Source organism: Scyliorhinus torazame, chromosome 16, assembly GCF_047496885.1.
Source record: "Scyliorhinus torazame isolate Kashiwa2021f chromosome 16, sScyTor2.1, whole genome shotgun sequence".
Taxonomy (NCBI): domain Eukaryota; kingdom Metazoa; phylum Chordata; class Chondrichthyes; order Carcharhiniformes; family Scyliorhinidae; genus Scyliorhinus; species Scyliorhinus torazame.
Window position 1 is genome coordinate 5,075,587 of NC_092722.1, and position 21,937 is coordinate 5,097,523.

The window sequence follows — 21,937 nt, forward strand, 5'->3', positions numbered from 1 at the left end:
GAAAGTACCCTGCTCTATCCTTTTCTTTTGTCCAAAATGGATACCCTCGCACTTCCTTACATTAAATTCCATCTGCCACAATTGTGCCCATTCACTTAGTCTGTCAATATCCATGCAACTTTGTGCTATCATCTGGGCTGCCTATTATGCCACCTAACTTTATATCATCAGCAAGTTTGGATGTATGACTTTCTATGCCATCATCCAAGTCATTAATGAATAGTGTGAATAATTGAGGCCTCATCACAGATCCTGGTGGTTCACCACTGGTCACCTCCTGCCAATTAGAGTGGTAACCCATTATCCCCACTCTCTGTTGACTGCCACCCAACCAATTTCCTAACCAGGTCAATAATCTGCCCTCAACTCTGTGGGTTTCCACCTTAGTTTAACAGTCCCTTATGTGGGACTTTATCAAATGCCTTCTGGAAATTCACATAAATAACATCCATAGACATTCCCCTGTCCCCCTCTTCAAAAAATGTAACACGATTATTCAGACATGACCTTCCCTTCACAAATCCATGCCGGGTCTCCCTGATTGACCAAAATGTTTTTCGAGGTGTTCAGTTACCCCATCCCTGATTATAAACTCCAGCAATTTCCCCACCTCAGATGTTGGGCTAACCAGTCTGTAATTCCCTGGTTTCCTCATTTCACCCTCCTTAAAAAGTGGAGTGACGTGTGCAATTTTCCAATCCAGAGGGGCCACCCCTGAATCTAGGGAACACTGAAAGATTATAGTTAGGGCATCTACAGTGTGCTCCCCTACTTCCTTTAACACCCTCGAGTGGAAACCGTCAGGCCTTGGGGATTTGTCACTCTCTTTAGTTCCATTAATTTCCTACTTGCTGATGATGGCTGTACTTGTGTTAATCGTATTAAGTCCCTGTCCTCTATTGACACTTAATTTATTTGGCATTTCCGACTAGTTAACCTTCTTTTCAATTATAAATACTGAGGCAAAAGTACTTCCGGTTGCGGCTATGCTGAGCTAAGTCGCACGTTCGGCAGCTCCCGCCAGAAACTGACTTTTGGGCTCTTTTTAGGGTCCCCAGCGGCATTTGTTCAACGGTTCCCGGTGTGGGAAGGTGACAGTACAATTTCCCCGGCACTGTATGGATTGGACCATGGGTGGTGCGGTGAAAAAAGTAATTTTGGTGCAGCGAAAAGTGCGAGGGAGGAAAGCCAAGATGGCGGCGGGTGGAGACCAGGCAGCTTGGGCGCAGTGGTCGCAAGAGCAGCAGGAGTTTCTCAAGCGCTGCTTCACAGAATTGAAAGCAGAGGTGCTGGAGCCGATAAAGGCTTTGATCGACAAGCTGTCGAGACCCAGAAGGCCCAAGGGGCAGCGATCCGGGAGGTGCGGCAAAAGGCCTCGGAGAATGAGGACGAGATATTGGGCCTGGCGGTGAAGGTGGAAACGCATGAGGCGCTGCATAAGAAATGGCAGGAGAAGTTCGAGGACATGGAGAATCGGTCGAGGAGGAAGAACCTGCGGATTCTGGGTCTCCCGGAGGGAGTGGAGGGGTCGGATGCTGGAGCATATGTGGTCACGATGCTGAACACGTTGATGGGCGCGGGTGCCTTCCCGAGGCCCCTGGAGCTGGACGGGGCCCACCGAGTCCTGGCGAGAAGGCCCAAGTCTAACGAGCCGCCGCGGGCTGTATTGGTGCGGTTCCACCGCTTGGTGGACAGGGAATGTGTCCTAAGATGGGGCAAAAAAGGAGCGGAGCAGCAGGTGGGAGAATGCAGAGGTCCGTATATACCAGGACTGGAGCGTGGAGGTGGCCAAGAAGAGGGCCGGGTACAATCGGGCTAAGGCGGTTCTGCATCGGAAAGGGGTGATATTTGGGATGCTGCAGCTGGCGCGACTGGGTCACGTTTAAGGACCGGCACCATTACTTTGAGACGCCGGAGGAGGCGTGGACCTTTTATTCAGGCCGAAAAGTTGGACACGGACTGAGGGTCAGTTGTGAGGGGAGGTCGCGGGTTACTGTGCGTTGGGGGATGTTCTGTTCTGTATTGTTTCCTTGGGTGCTGGGTAGGGTAGGGTGAAATGGTTCGAAGTGGGGGTTTTGTGAGAATGTGTGCGTCGGTGGTTGGAAGGATGGGGCCCCGTTGGGGGGAGGGGGAGATGGGAGGCCCGAGGTGGGGGAGCTGGGATTAGGCTGCAAAAGGGAGATGCGCCAGAGAGGGCGGGGCCGGTTGATGGAAAGCGCGGGCTTTTTCCCACGCTAGGGAAGGAAGGGGGCAGGGCCGGGTGGTGGGAGGGCGGTGTTGGAGAGGAGCGCCCGCTGATGGACAGGAGGGGAGGAGGAGAGAGACTACCACACTGGGGGGTCGATGGAGTGGTGGGAGTGGCCGGGGTCGGCAGGAGTCAGCTGACTTACGGGAGTGCTATGGGGGGGGGGGGCAACGCAGCTAGGGGGGGACCTAGCTAGGTGGGGGAGGGGGGAACTGGGATGCTGCTGCATTGGCCAAAGGGGAGCTGGAGCTCGGAGAGGGAGTCAGGGCGAGGGTCTGCAGCTGGGGGGAATGGAGAGTGCGGGGGGCGCGGGTACGTGGCTGGCCTAGAAAAGGGGATGGTTAATCGGCCGGGGGGGGGAAGCCCCCTGATAACTTGGAATGTGAGAGGCCTGAACGGGCTGGTCAAGAGGGCCCGTGTGTTCACGCACCTGAAGGGACTGAAGGCAGATGGGGTTATGCTCCAGGAGACACATTTGAGGGTGGCAGATCAGGTTAGGCTGGGAAAGGGGTGGGTAGGGCAGGTTTTCCACTTGGGGTTGGATGCAAAGAATCGAGGGGTGGCGATTTTGGTGGGGAAGCGGGTGTCATTTGAGGCGCTGAACATTGTGGCAGACAATGGAGGTAGGTATGTGATGGTGAGTGGTAAGCTGCAGGGGGTGATGGTGGAATTAGTGAATGTATATGCCCGAATTGGGACGATGCCGGATTTATGCGGCGCATGTTGGGCTGGATTCCAGACCTGGAGGCAGGGAGCTTGATAATTGGGGGGGACTTCAACACGGTACTGGATTCAGCATTTGACCGCTCCAGGTCCAGGACGGGTAAGAGGCCGGCGGCGGCCAAGGTGCTGAGGGGGTTTATGGACCAGATGGGAGGAGTGGCCCCATGGAGGTTTGTCAGGCCGGGGGCCAGGGAATTTTCTTATTTTTTTCCCACGTCCATAAAGCCTACTCCCAGATAGACGTCTTCGTTATAAGCAGGGCACTAATCCTGAGGGTGGAGGACACTGAGTATTCGGCCATAGCCATCTCAGACCATGCCCCGCATTGGGTGGAGCTGGAGCTAGGGGAGGCGAGGAACCAGCGCCCGCTGTGGTGCCTGGATGTGTGCTTGCTGGCGGATGAGGAGGTGAGCGGGTGGATCCGGGGGTGCATTGAAAGCTATCTAGAGGCTAATGATAATGGGGAGGTGCAGGCAGGGGTGGTCTGGGAGGCGCTGAAGGCGGTGATTAGGGGAGAGCTAATCTCCACTAGGGCCCACAAGGAGAGGAGAGAGAGGGAGAGATTGGTGGGGGAGAGTTTAAGGGTGGATAGGAGGTACGCAGAGGTCCCCGAGGAGGAACTACTCCAGGAGTGACGAAGCCTCCAGGCCGAGTTCGACCTGTTGACCACCAAGAAGGCAGAGGTGCAGTGGAGGAAAGCGCAAGGGGCGGTGTACGAGTACGGGGAGAAGGCTAGCCGGATGGTGGCACACCAGCTTCGGAAGCGAGAGGCAGCGAGGGAGATTGGGGGAGTTAGGGATAAAGGGGGGAAACGGAGTGCGGTGGGAATAAATGGGGTATTTAGAGACTTTTATGAGGGGCTGTATAGGTCTGAGCCCCCGACGGAGATAGGGGAGATGTGTCGATTTTTGGATCGGCGGAGGTTCCCGAGGGTGGAGGAGGAGCAGGTGGCTGGGCTTGGGGCACCGGTAGGGCTGGAGTAGCTGACGAAGGGGCTGGGATGTATGCAGGCAGGGAAGCCAGATGGGTTCCCGATGGAATTTAACCGGAAGTACATGGACCTGCTGGGCACAACAAATATCAAAACTATGGTTTATTAAATATGAATACCATACACATCCTTCATGCAAACAAGTATAATGGACTCTTCCCATGCCTGAGCTCATCTTTTATTGAAACTCTCATCCATATCGTTGTTACCTCTATACATAACTACCCCCAATGCTTCCCTGGCCAGCATGCCAACTTCGACCCTTCATTAAATTTTAGCCCGTATTCTACTCATGCCAGGTCCCATTCACCCATCACCCCTGGTGTTCACTGATCTTACATTGGCTCGCTTAAGCAATGGCTCAATCTTAATATTCTCATCCTTGTTTCCCGCAGCCCTCTGAGATCTCTGCATTTCTCTAATTCGAACCTCTTCAGGATCCTCTGTTTTAATCAGTCCAGTATTGGTTGCCGTGCTTTTAGCAGCCTTGGCCCCAAACTCACGCATTCCCTCGCTAATCTCTTTGTATCCATATCTCTCCTCTTTTAAGGCGTTCCTTTAAAATCTATCTTTGACCAAGCCATTTGGCCTAATCTTTATCATTATGTAGCTCGGTGTCTAATTTTGTTTGACAATACTCCTGTGAAGTATATCGGGATGTTTTGTGACATTGAGTGCTACGTTGCATTATGCCTTCTGCTTTATAATTCTAGGTTTATGGGTTAATATGTCTTTAATGCCTATAATGGGTGGATTGGCGTTGTGTACAGTCACAGAAATCAGCTTTAACATGCTTGGATTCTCAGCTGCTTTATCCACCAATATCATGGATTGGTAAGTACTTTTTGATGTGCTTTGCCATTGTTTAAAAAATAGAAAATCTTTGTTTTTGCTTATGAGCCACTTGCTTCTGAATACTGCACATAGCCATGTGCAAGCTTCCAAATTAGAATTGTTGGCCCATCAGCATTGGATCTGGAATGGGATATGTGATGTTGCCAACCTGTTTTCTATGATGTGTATTTCGTCAAGGATTGTAGCATAGTTTCTATACCCCAAAGAACAAATGCAGTTATTTTGGGAAAAAGCACTTGAGTTAATATGTTGCTTTGTCATAATCTTTCTAATGATTCTTATACTTGCTGTGCAATCATTATTAGGTTGATTAAATGCAGCAAAATCTCTCAAACATTAATTATATAAATGATTAACCAGCTTTTGGTGCTGGGAAATCTTGTGGCGCAGTGGGTAGTGTTTCTCTCTCTCTCTCTCTCTCTCTCTCTCTCTCTCTCTCTCTCTAAAATCCTTCTAATGTGTGTATATCAGGTGGTAAGAGCGAGGAGTTTCCTGGTCAATCTTAACCTGCAGAAGGCAATGAGAAGCCAGTGTTGTACCTTGTCCAGCAGAACCATGACCCAACGCATGGAAATCCATGGTCACCAACGCTCTTTTACTGGTACTTAAGAGAGAGAATTGAGAGCGTAATGTTCATTACAGCCCCGGAAAGAGTTCCTGGGGTTTGATTTAATTTTCAATTGGAAGATGAGAACTCTTAAGGATGCATAGATTCCTTATTACTCACTACATTGTGATCATTTCCTGGTGTATGGCTTGAATCCATGGATTCCTTGATTTTTGTACTGGTTCTTTCAAAGAGCACTTCAGTTAGCCCCACTTTCCCATATTTTGCCCATGTCTCTGCGACCCCTTTCTCGTTCAAGTATTTATAAAATTTCCTTTTGGACGCTACTGTTGAATCTGTGTCCATTATCTTATAGGTAGTGTATTCCAAAGCCACGTGTCATTCTGGAGTTCTGTCTGCTAGTTCTGGTGTTAACAAATGAGTCTTCTAGGCATGCAGTTTTAGTTCAATTTGTGACTTGAATGTAGGCTTTTACTGAACAGGCAAATTAATTATATTCTTGTTTATTGATTCTTATTAATTCCTCCATAATTAAATTCTAATATGAATTAGAAGTACTGGTTTAATGCTATTAGAATATACAGAATACATTTTATGCATTTAGTGCAATTTTTCCCACTGCATGTTGATATAAATGGCAGGATTACAGGCCAGAAATATAGTTGCATTTCTGTTTTAAGCTTTTAGTTATGGCAACTTGACCTTGTATAGCACTTTTAATGTAATCAAATGTATCAGAGTGCTTCACAGGAGAATTATTGAGGAAAATGTGACACTAAACTTTGGCATGGCTCTAATAGTGAAACAATTAAAATTGAGATGCTGAAGAGGCCAGAATTAATGGAGTACAAATATCTGAGTTGTGGGGCTGGAGGAGTTTACATTGACAGGGAGGGGCGAAGCCAAGGAGAGATTTGAAAACACAAGGAGAATTTGATGAATGGCACCCAGTCAAGAAATATCTCCGTGTAGGTTAGCGAGCAGACAATCATGAATAAAACAGGACTTGCTGTGAGCTAGGATATGAGCAGCTGGGTTTTGGATGATCTCAAGCTTACAGACTGTAAAACCTGAGCATCCAGCCAGGACAATAGAATAGTCAAGTCTAGGGAGGTGCAGTGGTTAGCACTGCTGTCTCACTGCGCCAAGGACCCCTGGATCACTGTCCATGTGGAGTTTGTACATTCTCCCCATGTCTGCGTGGGTCTCATCCCCACAACCCAAAAGGATGTGCAGGGTAGGTGAATTGGCCACGCTAAATTGCCCCTTAATTGGAAAATAAAAAGAATTGGGTACTCTAGCCGCTCTGTATAAGAGTGGAGTCAGTTTGAGATGGTGTACATGGCATAGCTCTGAGTGACTTTTGAGACTTGGGACTGTGTCGGAAGATGTGGATGCCTTCCTATAAAAACACGGGCTTGGTTGAAGCTGATTGTGTGTGTATTTGCGAGGTTTTTGGTTGTTGGGGATGGCAAGTGGGTGTGGATAGTTGTTAAGATTCCTTGTACATGTATGTTTGTATTTCTTGGGTGGGATGATTGTTTCATATAGTGGTGGGATGCTTAATGTTATGAGGGTTGTTCTTTGTACTATGGTTGTTGAGGGGAATATATAGTTCCCGGTTGGAATACGGGGCGGGATTCTCAGTCGGCCGACACCGGAATTACGAAACTTGATTGGGCAGAGAATCTGTTTTTGACGCCGGAATCGTGGCAGGTGTCGGGTTCACGCCAAATTGCAATTCCCTGGTGCCTCAACAGCAGCATCAATGCGTTCCACTCTGCACGTACAGTAAATGCTGTTTGCATATAATTAGTGGACCTGACCCGGTATTCTCCAGGGCCTCTGCGATGCTCCGCCTCCATTGGGGAAAATTCTCAACGGCGAGGTTAATTTGTGCTTTTAAAAATCTAGGAACAGGCGCTGTGGCTGATGAGGGAGGGAGAGAGGAGATAGGCCCTGTGAGGCACGACTGTGGCTGCTGGTCCTGAGACTGGCAGTGGTGGGGCGGGTCCTGCTGGGTTGGGGGGGGTTAGTATTCAGCAATTGTGATTTCGGACCATGCTCCACACTGTGTCCCTCTTAGCATGGAGGTTGGATACTGCGGTGTTGACCAACAAAGGATTTTGTGAACAGATATCCTCCGCTATTGAGGAATATATCAAGTTTAACAAGAGCGAGTCTATCTGCAGGGTGGAGCGGCAGAGGCTGGTGGACTCCATCCTTGAGGAATGAAGGCCAGCAACCTCTTAACAAGCTCCATATTATCCCAGTTTGGTGCATAGACATTGATGAGGACATAGAAACATAGTACTCACTTGACTCTGCCCCTGAGTTGCTTGGGAGTAGGTAAAAGCTGCAGATGCAATTTGAATTTTAAAAAAAGATATAAATTTAGAGTACCCAATTCATTTTTCCCAATTAAGGAGCAATTTAGTGTGGCCAATCCACCTACCCTGCACATCTTTGGGTTGTGGGGGCGAAACCCACGCAAACACGGGGAGAATGTGCAAACTCCCACGGACAGTGACCCAAAGCCGGGATCGAACCTGGGACCTCGGCGCTGTGAGACTGCAGTGCTACCACTGCGCCACCGTGCTGCCCAGCAATTTGAATTGTTATCAACGGGTAAGGCGGTGAGTCAGCTGTGGCGCTCGAAGGGTGAATACAGGGAGAAGGCCAGCCACCTTTTAGCTCATCGGTTCAGGCGGCAGGCGGCTTCTTGAGAGATTATACAGATTAGGGACTTGAGTAGCAGTCTGGTTTCTGTCTCGTCTAAAGTCAATGCGGCTCTCGGAAGCACTCTGTAGGGATCTTTATAGATTAGAGTCCAGAGGAAAGTTCGATCAAGTGATTGTCCTTCAGATTGGTGGAGAGAGAAAGGCTGGAGGAGGGAGTCCCCATTGAGTCCTGGAACTGGTAGGTTATATTAATCAGGAAAGATCGAACAGGCTGCGTCTCTTTTCTTAAAAAAAAAGAAGAGGTTTGGTGTGACCTAATACTGGTCTTTAAGAAAATGGATGTAGAAAATGTGTTTTTACTGTGGGGACCAAGCATATGGGCCAGAAACCCAAGTGTCACAATTGAATCCGTAAGGAATTCGGGAGAGTCCTCTTTACCCAGAGAATGGTGAGATCTGCTACTCATGAATTAGTTGAGGTAAATATCATTGATGCCTACCAGATAAACGTATGAAGGATAAAGGAAGAGGAAGTTATGTTAATTGAGTGGTATGAAGAGAGATAGGAAGAGGCTTGTACGGAGATTAAATATCAGCTTGGACCAGTTGTGTCTGATGACCTGTTTCTCTGCTGTAATTCAATGTCCTATGTAGAAGATTTCAGATAAATATTTATTGACCATCTGCCTGGAATTAGTGCATACACATCAATTATAATTCCAAATGCTTATTTTAAATTAAAATTATAGTTATTCAAACCTTCCCCATTCCATGTTAACTCTCAGGACTAAATGTGACTAATTTCCCCTCACCTCCACATATTACCTTTTAGCCGCAACAGCCTTTAACAAGCTAATTTTATTTTCAAGCACATTTTAGCCTCAGCAAGTCTCAACATTGCTGTGACCCAAGTCTGTTTGGCTTTCTGCAATTTATCTCACTGTTTATCCTTTAAAACTGAGATGAGGAGGAATTTCTTCAGCCAGAGGGTGGTGAATCTGTGGAACTCTTTGCTGCAGAAGGCTGTGGAGGCCAAATCACTGAGTGTCTTTAAGACAGAGATAGATAGGTTCTTGATTAATAAGGGGATCAGGGGTTATGGGGAGAAGGCAGGAGAATGGGGATGAGAAAAATATCAGCCACTATTGAATGGCAGAGCAGACTCGGTGGGCCGAATGGCCTACACCTGTTCCTATATCTTAAGGTCTTTATTCACACCTTAAAAAAAAACTGAACACAAAGCAAAAATGCCTTGAATTTTTTTTAAAAATCTGCAGTTCCTGAAAATTGTCTTTTTTCCCTCCATCTCCGTTAAAATCAGCACAATCTCAAACCTTGTTCAAATAAAGTAGTTTCATTGCTGCAAATCAGCCTTGAATCTAATCTTGAATTGCTGTGTACTATGGCATTTAGTTACAATGTGGGCACATTTCAACACTGTTCTAAATTCCTGCCTCGCGTTGCAATTTGCTTCCTTAATAGAATTGTGTGATATTACAATGAGATTATTTTTAAACTGGATTTCCGGCCAAGAAAATAGTTGCTAATTTAATTCCGTAAACCTGTCCGTTATGTTGAAGTATGCTCCTAGTCGGCACCTATGGTAACACATTTCTTTTTAGTTTACAGAATGTCTTCTCTAAAAAGTTGCTTAGTGGAGATAAATATAAATTCTCGTAAGTTTCAATTTCATTGTTTTGGTATTGCAGTTAATTGACTTGATGTGATTCGATCTGTATCATGTACTTGATTAAAATAAAATCAAACTTTTATTTCCATTTAAACACGTGCACTTCCCCCCTCTATTGACTTACGAATTTTGTCCACGCCTTCCTCCTGCCAGTGTATTTTCTGTCTTCCTGTTGTGTCCTTATGCGAGAATGTGCTGCTTTAATTACTTTTCCTTTACTGCATGGAAAATGTGGGGGTAGATGAATTTTTAAGATATATTTATACAGCAGCGTTAATGTTGCAGTAAAGTTTTGGCTGAGCTGCCAATCCTGTTTTGTTATATTTATATTGAAAATATCCTGAGCAGCTAATTCCAGTCTGCGATTATAAACAATTTTTTTTTGCCGTGTGTACTTCATACAAAGCAAGAAAGCTGAGAAATTAAATAAATTGGATATCCTTCCTAGGAATACTGAGCGAATGATTTCCTTTCTCTTCTCCCCCCGCCCCCGATAAATTTTAGAAACTTGCACATGCTTAGCGTGTTACGACATGCAATATGACAAAACATAATGACACAACAATGTTAAGAAACTCAGTGATTTGAAAGCTAATCTTTATTAGTGTCACAAGTAGGCTTACATTAACACTGCAATGAAGTTACTGTGAAAAGCCCCTAGACGCCACAATCCGGCGCCTGTTTGGGTACACAGAGGGAGAATTCAGAATGTCCAATTCACCGAACAAGCACGTCTTTCAGGACTTGTGGGAGGAAACCGGAGCACCCGGAGGAAACCCACGCAGACACTGGGAGAACCTGCAGACTCCACACAGACAGTGCTCCAAGCCGGGGATCGAACCCGGATCCCTGCCGCTGTGAAGCAACCGTGCCAACCACTGTGCTACCGTGCCGCTTAGGAAGTATAATTGAATTTGGAGAGATTTTTCGCAGCTTATTTGATCATAACTGGCAGCACAGAAGCAGCTATGTGCTGACTCTTAAGAGCTGTTACGCTTAGTTCTACATTCCTGCTTTTTGTTTGTAAACCTGTAAGTTCCTTAACTTCCAATGCCTTCCGAATAAAATTGACCGAGAACACCGTTTTAAGGGAACAACAAAGATCAAAGGCAATGTGAGGAAACACCTGTTACATAGCAAGCAATTAGGACCTGGAATGCGCTTTGTGATGGAAGCAGGTGCAATCGTGTGATTTTCAAAACCGAGTTGGATAATTATCTGGATGGAAAACATTTTCAGGGCTACCAAACAAGTTGGGGAAGGGGGTCAAGCTGAGTTGCTCTTGCGGAGAGACTGCACAGACTTGAGGGGTCAAATTAACTCCCCTGTGCTGTAATCATTCTATCATTTCCAGGTATTTTACAATGTTTTCTCTTTGGATATCTAGACCACCTGAACTGCAGTTCTACACCAGTGCTGCGGCTGTGGTAATGCTAATTCCGACGTGGATTTTTGTTATGGTAAGAGGATTTATTAAAAGCTGTAGAACGACCTTTAAGCTAGCCAAAATATATTTGTTTTTTTTCTCCCAAATCCAAATGTCATTAATTTTTTTAAAAATGCATTTTATTACCAACATGTATCAAAATCGGTTACAACCCATTCACATCCCGGGAAACCTAATTCCCAGCAATCAACAGTCTCTACAATTTTGGCATGTAAAGGAGTGAAATTTGTCCCTACCCCAGAGGAACCATAGACTGGTCTCCCTTTTGAGAAAGAGCTGAATGGTGGTGATTTGACCTGAAGGTCACCACACCTCGGGCGAGGGGCAAGGTTGAGAAGGCGGGGCCTTCACGAATAACCTCAGCCAGTATGGGAATTTGTCGCCATCTAAGATGACCACCTGCAAAGGACCATGGGAATTATAGCCAACCCAGGACTCAGACAGATACACAGCCTATGTGTATCTAAAACACAGGTAACCAGACCTGACCGAAACCCCCGCTCGTTTGCATTTTAATGGCCCATCTTCCCAGGACAACAGAGCTCCAATCAAGCAACCGGTACAGCCACAGACTGATCGGTGCCACTCCCCTTACTTAGAAAGCACAACTGCCAAGGTCAATGACCACTAAGGACCCGCCCAGCCACCAAGGCACCCGCCCCTTTATTGGCCGAAATCGAAGACCGTGATCAGAGCCCTGTCGAACTATTGGGTTCAAGGTTAAGGGCCGCCCCAAAGAGCGCAAAATCCCAGAGGTGTTCTGTCTCTTGGATCCGGCCTGTGCCAGCCCAATTGCAGCAGGAACAGCCAGCTAAGTTCAAGACCAACGATCGCTACCTGACGGTTGAGCCCAGCAGAGACCGAGCCACTTTCTTCGAACAGCCAAGTGAAATCCAAATAAAGGCCGTATCCATTTGCCTGAAGTTAAGTATAGGTTATTGTAGCTGATAAGTGTAGTTTAACTCGTAGTAGATATTGTGTTTGCATGTTGAGATAACTCTTGTGTATGTAAATAAACCATCTTTTAAGCTAACTAACTGGTTGTGTGGTCATTTGATCGATATAAGGGAAGGCTTATGGTTCACTAAGATAAGTAGAAATACCCACCATATTGAACCCACACTGTTGGCGCGCTCTGCATCACAAGCCAGCCAGTCAGCTAAGCTAACTGACCCCCATATGTGAAGGAATAGAGCACAAGGAAAACCACAAATTTTTATTTCTGTTAAAGTACAAGGTTTTTATTTCCAATGTAAGCTTTTTATCCTGGATCTTCCTGAGAAACTAGGCACACTTCAACCTGGTTGCACTATCTGTTACTTGCAACAGTCTAGTGTTTTGTTTTAAAGTCATTTTCATGTCTGATTTTTAAAAAATGAGTGTGAAGTTATGCACACTTTTGAGAAAATATTGTCCTTCCTTTGACTGAAAGACGGGGACATGCATCTTACCCGTGGACTGCATTCAAAATTTAATAAAGATTAGCAGCAACATCCAAAACATTTTAAATAAAATGCCTAAAATTAGTGTGTGCTGACTCTCATACCTTGTTTTGGATCAGATTTTGGTATGAAATTGGGAAAATCATTTCTTATGAAGCAAATTTAGAGCAATATGTGGGCCAATGGAATACAACTTTATTCAGTAATTTTCTTTTTTTGCTTTGGTGTTCCCGCAATACCTAGAGCAAGAATGGGCAGGTCACCTCCTCTCAGACATTTTGACGTTTATTCTATAAAACAATTTCAGGGTAGGGCACCGGATTATCAAGTCCTCCCCTGGTGCTTTAATTAAAACTCAATATCATGTTACGTAATAGAACATAGAACGATACAGCGCAGTACAGGCCCTTCGGCCCACCATGTTGCACCGAAACAAAAGCCATCTAACCTACACTATGCCATTATCATCCATATGCTTATCCAATAAACTTTTAAATGCCCTCAATGTTGGTGAGTTCACTACTGTTGCAGGTAGGGCATTCCATGGCCTCACTACTCTTTGCGTAAAGAACCTACCTCTGACCTCTGTCCTATATCTATTACCCCTCAGTTTAAAGCTATGTCCCCTCGTGCCAGCCATTTCCATCCGCGGGAGAAGGCTCTCACTGTCCACCCTATCTAACCCCCTGACCATTTTGTATGCCTCTATTAAGTCTCTTAACCTTCTTCTCTCCAACGAAAACCACCTCAAGTCCATCAGCCTTTCCTCATAAGATTTTCCCTCCATACCAGGCAACATCCTGGTAAATCTCCTCTGCACCCGCTCCAAAGCCTCCACGTCCTTCCTATAATGTGGTGACCAGAACTGTGCCAATACTCCAAATGCGGCCGTACCAGAGTTTTGTACAGCTGCAGCATGACCTCCTGACTCCGGAACTCAATCCCTCTACCAATAAAGGCCAACACTCCATAGGCCTTCTTCACAACCCTATCAACCTGGGTGGCAACTTTCAGGGATCTGTGTACATGGACACCTAGATCCCTCTGCTCATCCACACTTCTAAGAACTTTACCATTAGCCAAATATTCCGCATTCCTGTTATTCCTTCCAAAGTGAATCACCTCACACTTCTCTACATTAAACTCCATTTGCCACCTCTCAGCCCAGCTCTGCAGCTTATCTATGTCCCTCTGTAACCTGCTACATCCTTCCACACTGTCGACAACACCACCGACTTTAGTGTTGTCTGCAAATCTACTCACCCACCCTTCTGCGCCCTCCTCTAGGTCATTGATAAAAATGACAAACAGCAACGGCCCCAGAACAGATCCTTGTGGTACGCCACTTGTAACTGAACTCCATTCTGAACATTTCCCATCAACCACCACCCTCTGTCTTTCAGCTAGCCAATTTCTGATCCACATCTCACAATCACCCTCAATCCCCAGCCTCTATTTTTTGCAATAGCCTACCGTGGGGAACCTTATCAAACGCTTTACTGAAATCCATATACACCACATCAACTGCTCAACCCTCGTCTACCTGTTCAGTCACCTTCTCAAAGAACTCGAAGGTTTGTGAGGCATGACCTACCCTTCACAAAGCCATGCTGACTATCCATGATCATATTCCTATCTAGATGATTATAAATCTTGTCTCTTATAATCCCCTCCAAGACTTTACCCACTACAGACGTGAGGCTCACCGGTCTATAGTTGCCGGGGTTGTCTCTACTCCCCTTTTTGAACAAAGGGACCACATTTGATATCCTCCAGTCCTCTGGCACTATTCCTGTAGCCAATGTTGACATAAAAATCAAAGTCAAAGGCCCAGCAATCTCTTCCCTGGCCTCCCAGAGAATCCTAGGATAAATCCCATCAGGCCCCGGGGACTTATCTATTTTCAGCCTGTCCAGAATTGCCAACACCTCTTCCCTACGTACTGCAATGCCATCTATTCTAATAGCCTGGGTCTCAGCATTCTCCTCCACATCATTATCTTTTTCCTGAGTGAATACTGACGAAAAATATTCATTTAGTATCTCGCCTATCTCTTCAGACTCCACACACAACTTCCCATCCCTGTCCTTGACTGGCCCTACTCTTACCCTAGTCATTCGCTTATTCCTGACATACCTATAGAAAGCTTTTGGGTTTTCCTTGATCCTACCTGCCAAATACTTCTCATGTCCCCTCCTTGCTCGTCTTAGCTCTCTCTTTAGATCCTTCCTCGCTACCTTGTAACTATCCATCGCCCCAACTGAAACTTCACACCTCATCTTCACATAGGCCTCCTTCTTCCTCTTAACAAGAGATTCCACTTCTTTGGTAAACCACGGTTCCCTCGCTCTACGCCTTCCTCCCTGCCTGACCGGTATGTACTTATCAAGAACACGCAGTAGCTGTTCCTTGAACAAGCTCCACTTATCCAGTGTGCCCAACACTTGCAGCCTACTTCTCCAACCTATCCCCCCCCAAGTCACGTCTAATGGCATCATAATTGCCCATCCCCCAGCTATAACTCTTGCCCTGTGGTGTATACTTATCCCTTTCCATCACTAACGTAAACGTCACCGAATTGTGGTCACTGTCCCCAAAGTGCTCTCCTACCTCCAAATCCAACACCTGGCCTGGTTCATTACCCAAAACCAAATCCAACGTGGCCTCCCCTCTTGTTGGCCTGTCAACATATTGTGTCAGGAAACCCTCCTGCACACATTGTACAAAAAACGACCCATCTAATGTACTCTAACTATATCTTTTCCAGTCAATATTTGGAAAGTTAAAGTCTCCCATAATAACTACCCTGTTACTTTCGCTCTTATCCAGGATCATCCTCGCCATCCTTTCCTCTACATCCCTAGAACTATTTGGAGGCCTATAGAAAACTCCCAACAGGGTGACCCCTCCTTTCCTGTTTCTAACCTCAGCCCATACTACCTCGGAAGATGAGTCCCCATCTAGCATCCTCTCCGCCACCGTAATACTGCTCTTGACTAGCAGCGCCACACATCCCCCTCTTTTGCCTCCTTCTCTGAGCTTACTAAAACACCTAAACCCCGGAACCTGCAACATCCATTCCTGTCCCTGCTCTATCCATGTCTCCGAAATGGCCACAACATCGAAGTCCCAGGTACCAACCCATGCTGCCAGTTCCCCTACCTTATTTCGTATACTCCTGGCATTGGAGTCGACACACTTCAAACCACCTACCTAAACACTGGCCCCCTCCTGCGACGTCAAATCTGTGCTCCTGACCTCTATACTCTCATTCTCCCGTACCCTAAAACTACAATCCAGGTTCCCATGCCCCTGCTGCATTAGTTTAACCACCCCCCCCAAAAGAGCACTAACAAATCTCTCCATGCAGTTTTAAAAAGTTACTTTTTGATTGAATTGAATTTTTACTGCAGCCCACTAAAACGTGGGGTTTAACTGAGCCGAAACTCCTCAAATTATTGTTGAAAGATTCAGGCTTTCACTTGCATTTTTATAATTTCATTGTATTTCAGGAAAGCATGCTCCATATGCTGCTCTTCTTTTGCAGTATGACTTGGAATCTGCTTTTAAGGCACACTGCAATCTATGATTAACACTAAGACCCAGCAAGCAAGCCTGATGGGCTGAGCCCTCAAGATTACATAACTAAAATGGGGCAGCACGGTAGCATAGTGGTTAGCACAGTTGCTTCACAGCTCCAGGGTCCCAGGTTCGATTCCCAGCTTGGGTCGCTGTCTGTGCGGAGTCTGCACGTTCTCCCCGTGTCTGCGTGGGTTTCCTCCAGTTTCCTCCCACAAGTCACGAAAAACGTGCTTGTTAGGTAATTTTGACATTCTGAATTATCCCTCTATGTACCCGAACAGGGGCCGGAATGTGGCGACTAGGGGATTTTCACAGCAACTTCATTGCAGTGTGAATGTAAGCCAATTGTGACAATAAAGATTATTATATTATAATATAACTGCTGAGCTAGCCAGTGAAACCCACATCCCGTGAAGGGATTTTTAAAAAAAATTAAAAGTTGTTTTTGAAGTCTTGTTCCTCTTTTTTTAGGCAGTTCCCCAGGAGGGGCGGGAAAAACAGGAGAGTTTCTAGATTGGAAAAAGACATTCCTAATATAAACAAAACACTCCAGTGGTATCTAACACCATAGAGCTGCCAAAACAAACTTTTAAAATAGCATTCCTATGTGGTTAAAGTTCCTCGACAGCCTTTTTAGCAGTAATACATTTTGAGGTCTGACAGCATTTCTGGAGAGAAACAGGTCGATTTGATCAGAAATGTTAGTTCTCCAGATACTACATGACCTGCTGAGTATTTCCAGCATTTTATTTGTATTTCTGCACCTGTAGTTGCTATTTATATATTTGTACTTTTTAAGATTACACTGAAAAAAATACACAACGGTAATAATCTTTATTATTGTCACAAGTAGGCTTACATTAACACTGCAATGAAGTTACTGTGAAAAGCCCCTAGTCGCCACATTCCGGCGTTTGTTCGGGTACACCGGGGGAGAATTCAGAATGTCCTATTCACCTATCAGTACATCTTTCAGAACCTTGTGGGAGGAAACCAGAGCACCCGGCGGACACACAGACACGAGGAGAACATGCAGACTCCGCACAGACAGTGATCCAAGCCGGGAATCGAATCCAGGTGCCTGGTGCTGTGGAGCAACAGTGCTAATCACGGACTTCTGGTGGCGGCCATGGAGGGGTAGGTCGCACATTTGATGGCTCCTGCCTGTAATGGACTTTTGGACCTTTTTCCCCTGGTTTTTTTCGGATTTTATGGGTTAAAGCAGTGAAGAGTGAGACAGTAAGGAGAAATCCCTCTCCGGTGTATGGAGAATTGGACCAGACGTGGCCGTGAGAGACGACAAAGTCCTATAAGGGAGACGCAAGCAGAGCTGGTAACACGGGACAGCATGGCGGAGGGCAAGGGCCCCGGGGAGACGGCACAATGGTCGACGGAGCAGCTGGTGAAGTTTTTCGAGGATTGCTTCGCCGAGCTGAAGAAGGACCCGCTGGACCCGATTAAGGCTTCGATTGATCAAGTGGTTCAGAATCAGGAAACCCACGGGAGAGCGATCCAGGATGTCAAACAAAGGTTGTCCGGCACGAGGTGTATATAACAGTGCTGGAAAGCAAGGTGGGGATGATGAACGACCACCAGAAAAGAATGCAGGAGAAGCTGGAGGACCTGGAGAATAGGTCCAGGAGGCAGAATCTCAGAATTGTTGGCCTCCCTGAAGGCAATGAGGGATCGGATGCGAGGGCCTATGTGGCGGACATGTTGGGAGAAGTTGATGGGGGCTGGGGCGTTCCCTCGGCCCCCGGAATTGGACAGAGTGCACAAGAGCCCTCGCGAGGAAGCCCAGAGCGAACAAACCACCGAGGGCCATGGAGGTACGTTTTCACCGGTTCATGGACAAGGAACATGTTTTGCGGTGGGCCAAAAAAGAACGGAGCAGCAAGTGGGAGAACTGTGAGATGCGCATTTATCAGGACCTGGGAGCGAATTTGGCCAAGAGGTGAGCTGGGTTCAATCGGGCAAAAACGACCCTCTTTAAGAAGGGGGTGAAGTTCGGGATGCTGTACCCAGACCGCCTGTGAGTCACACATGAGGAACGGGACTTCTGCTTTGAAACACCCGACGAAGTATGGACCTTTATTAAAGAAATGAAGCTGGTGGCAAATTAAAAGACACTTAAGCCTTGGAGAAGTACTGTGGCAGCGATTTGTGATGCTGGATCGTAAAAATTTAAGTAGCTCTATGTGAAATAATGGGCTGTGTGGATGGTTAAAGGTTGATCTGTCTTGCAGGGACCCTGTTAGAGGGGGGGGGATGGGCTTTGAATTTAGTTTGGATTTTTGGGTGACTTTTTTTCAGAAGTGATTGTTGCTTCACTGTTTTTTTTTCTGTTGCATGTTTACTTGGGTATGTGATGCTTTTAAAGTGTTTATTCATGTGGGGGGCGGGGGGAAAAGAGAGGAGAGTACAATAGGGAGACAGACTGCTTGGTGCCAGTGGCGGGAACTATCAAATCAGCATAGGTCAGCTGACTCTCGGCAGCGCAGTGGGGGGTGCACAGGTGTTAAGCTGGAGCTTGACTTGGGGGATTGGGTTTTTAGTGTTGTTGCTAGGGGGAGAGGCAAGGAAGCGGGTGACGCGAGCTCGAGGTTGGTCGGCTGGGGGGGGGCGCAGGCTGATCACATGGAACGAGAGAGGACTGAATGGGCCGGTCAAGAGGGCTCGCGTGTTCGCGTATTTTATGGAACAGATGGAGGGAGTAGACCCATGGAAGTTTGCACGGCTGAGGACAAAGGAGTTTTCCTTTTTGTTCCACGTGTCCACAAGGTGTACTCTCTCATCGACTTTTTTGTTCTGAGCAGGGCGCTAATACCGAAGGTGGTGGATACTGAGTACTCGGCAATTGCAGTGTCGGATCATGCCCCGCACTGGGTGGGTCTACAATGCCCGCTGTGCAGACTGGATGTGGGGTTGCTAGCGGACGAGGCGGTCTGTGGGTGGGTTAACACATCCATCCAGAACTACCTGGAAAGAAATGATACAGGGGAGGTCTCTGCAGCCACGGTCTGGGAAGCTTTGAAGGCAGTAGTCAGAGAGGAATTAATCTCGACACGGGCCCACAGAGAAAAGGCAGAACAGGCTGATGGGGATAGATCAGTGCAGGAGATACTCCAGGTGGACAGGAGATACTCGGAGGCCCCAGATGCCGGGTTACTGAGGGAGCGGCAGAGGTTAAGGTGGAGTTTGGGCTGTTGACCACAGGGAAAGCAGTGGAACAGTTGAGGAAGGCAAGAGGGGCGATCAATGAGTATGGGGAAAAAGCAAGCAGATTGCTGGCGCACCAGCTCAGAAAAAGAGAGGCGGCCAGGGAGATAGGTAAGTAAAGAGTAGAGACGGTAATACTGTCCTCCCACAGTCCAAAGATGTGTGGGTTAGGTGGATTGGCCATGCTAAATTGCCCTTGATGTCCAAAAAGGTTAAGTGGGGGTTACGGGGATAGGGTAGAAATGTGCGCTTGAGTAGGGTACTCTTTGTGAGAGCCGGTGCAGACTCGATGGGTCGAATGGCCTCCTTCTGCACTGTAAATTCTATGACAAAACTTACTGTCTTATTCCAGCTGCTGAATCATAGACCCACCACAATAATGCTTTCTTTTCTCTTGGACATCGAGGGAATAGCCCATGGTTCTGTTCTCTCCCTCTTTTTGCATGATCACGTTAGCGTCCAACATTTTAAAAAATAGATTTAAAGAGTAGCCAATTCATTTTTTCCAATTAAGCTGCAATTTAGCGTGGCCAATCCACCTGCCCTGCTCATCTTTGGGTTGTGGGGGCGAATCCCACGCAAACACTGGGAAAATGTGCAAACTCCACACAGACAGTGACCCACAGCCGGGATCGAACCTGGGACCTCGGCGCGTGAGGCAGCAGTGCTAACCACCGCCACCGTGCTGCCCCCATTGGCAACTTTATTGTGTCAATTTGGGTTTTTTCTTCTTACATTTTTATTAATTTATTTTTAAAATAAATTTAGAGTACCTAATTATAATTTATTTTCCCAATTAAGCTGTGGCCAATCCACCTAACCTGCATATCTTTGGGTTATGAGGGTTAAACCCACGCGGACACAGGGAGAATATGCAAACTCTTCACGCACAGTGACCCAGAGCTGGGATTCGAAACCGGGTCCTCCGTGCTGTAGGCAGCAGTGCTAACCACTGCACCACCTGCCGCCCTTCAATTTGTTTTTCTAACATTAAACTGTGAATTAGCCAGAACTCAAATGAACATTAGGTTGAGTAAAGCTATCTGTTTAATTTGCTGAAAACCTTTACCAGATTCCACCCATCTTCTCATCTGACAGCTCGGGAGGATTCGGGCGGGTAATTCTTATCCTATTTGAATTCCAGTTGAGTTTTAAACCCATGCTAACATAATCAAGTTTTTTTTTTTTTCATTTCTATTTCTGCCTTAACATTTACCTCACCATTTCCCACTGCCAGTAAAGTCCTTATCCACACTGTTGTTGTCCCGATGTTTGACTTCTCAGGCGCCCTTCCTATCAGCCCAATGCTAGACTGAAAAAAAGGCGCAGACATTGATGGAAGCAAACTGCACAAACATACATACACAGTCCAAACAGAAAAAATAACAGACTTGCAGTAAGTGAAAATGGCCTCATGACAGGTGCAGAAATGACGATTGTGAAATGTCATAATCTTAAAAGTGCAAAAAGGAAAGATAAAAAGTGAAAGTTAACTGGAAAGGCAGAGTAAAGGAGATGCAGTGGGTACATCTTTTTGCCCTTAGACGAGATTAACTTTAATTATAACATGTATTGTGCAACTGGGGAATGGCTTTCTGTGTGCATAAGGAATGCTTTATGTATCCAAGCTTACTATTGTAATGATGTGGAGATGCCGGCGTTGGACTGGGGTGAGCACAGTAAGAAGTCTTACAACACCAAAGTCAAAGGAGCAGTGCTCCGAAAGCTAGTGATTTGAACAAAACCTGTTGGACTTTAACCTGGTGTTGTAAGACTTCTTACTGTACTATTGTAATGGTAGGGCTAATTATTGTTATGCTTGCTGACAATTGAATGGAGCTGGGCATTTGTTATATTAACTCTGGGCAGATTTAATTTGCTTGTGGAATGTAGTGGTTAACATTGACTCAAATGTTGTAATTACCTCAATGCAACTGACAAAGGTCAATAACGCAGCTCCTTTCTTTTTATCTTGTAGGATATTCCAGTTCTTGAAAAGAGTGAACAGAGTTTCAGTTTTAACCAAGATGTTGTGTTGCTGCTTCTAATTGATGGAGTCCTATTCCACATTCAGAGTGTAACTGCATATGCTTTAATGGGAAAGATATCACCTGTTACCTTCAGGTAAGCTAATGTGTAGAGAAATAAAAGTTAGTAAAATGATAAAGTACAAATTTGAACAGGAAAAAAAGTGTGCCTGCAACTTATGCAGTTAATTAACGTGAGGAGAAATTACATTTAGAGACTTAAGCTGAGAGCATGGTTCTTGTTGATCTAAGTGTAACGGCCTTGGAATACCAGGGGCGAAATCCTCCCCCAACGGCGGGATGTCCGCCGACTGGCGCCAAAGCCGGCGCCAATCAGACGGGCATCGCGCCGGCCCAAAGGTGCGGAAGGCTCCGCATCTTTGGCAGCCTAGCCCCAACATTGAGGGGCTAGGCCGACGCCGGAGTGATTTCCGCCCCGCCAGCTGGCGGAAATGGCGTTTGTTTCCC

At 46.4% G+C, this 21,937-nt stretch overlaps 1 protein-coding gene across 1 annotated transcript in view; it reads left to right on the plus strand.

Moving 5' to 3' along the window:
- LOC140392542 (solute carrier family 35 member E2B) overlaps window positions 1–21,937 on the plus strand; it is a 52,045-nt gene that overhangs the window by 23,409 nt on the left and 6,699 nt on the right. The window contains exons 5-8 of the mRNA XM_072477821.1: window positions 4,673–4,793; window positions 9,685–9,738; window positions 11,140–11,212; window positions 21,421–21,566. Coding sequence (XP_072333922.1) covers window positions 4,673–4,793; window positions 9,685–9,738; window positions 11,140–11,212; window positions 21,421–21,566 — 394 coding nt within the window. The remainder of the gene's footprint in view (window positions 1–4,672; window positions 4,794–9,684; window positions 9,739–11,139; window positions 11,213–21,420; window positions 21,567–21,937) is intronic.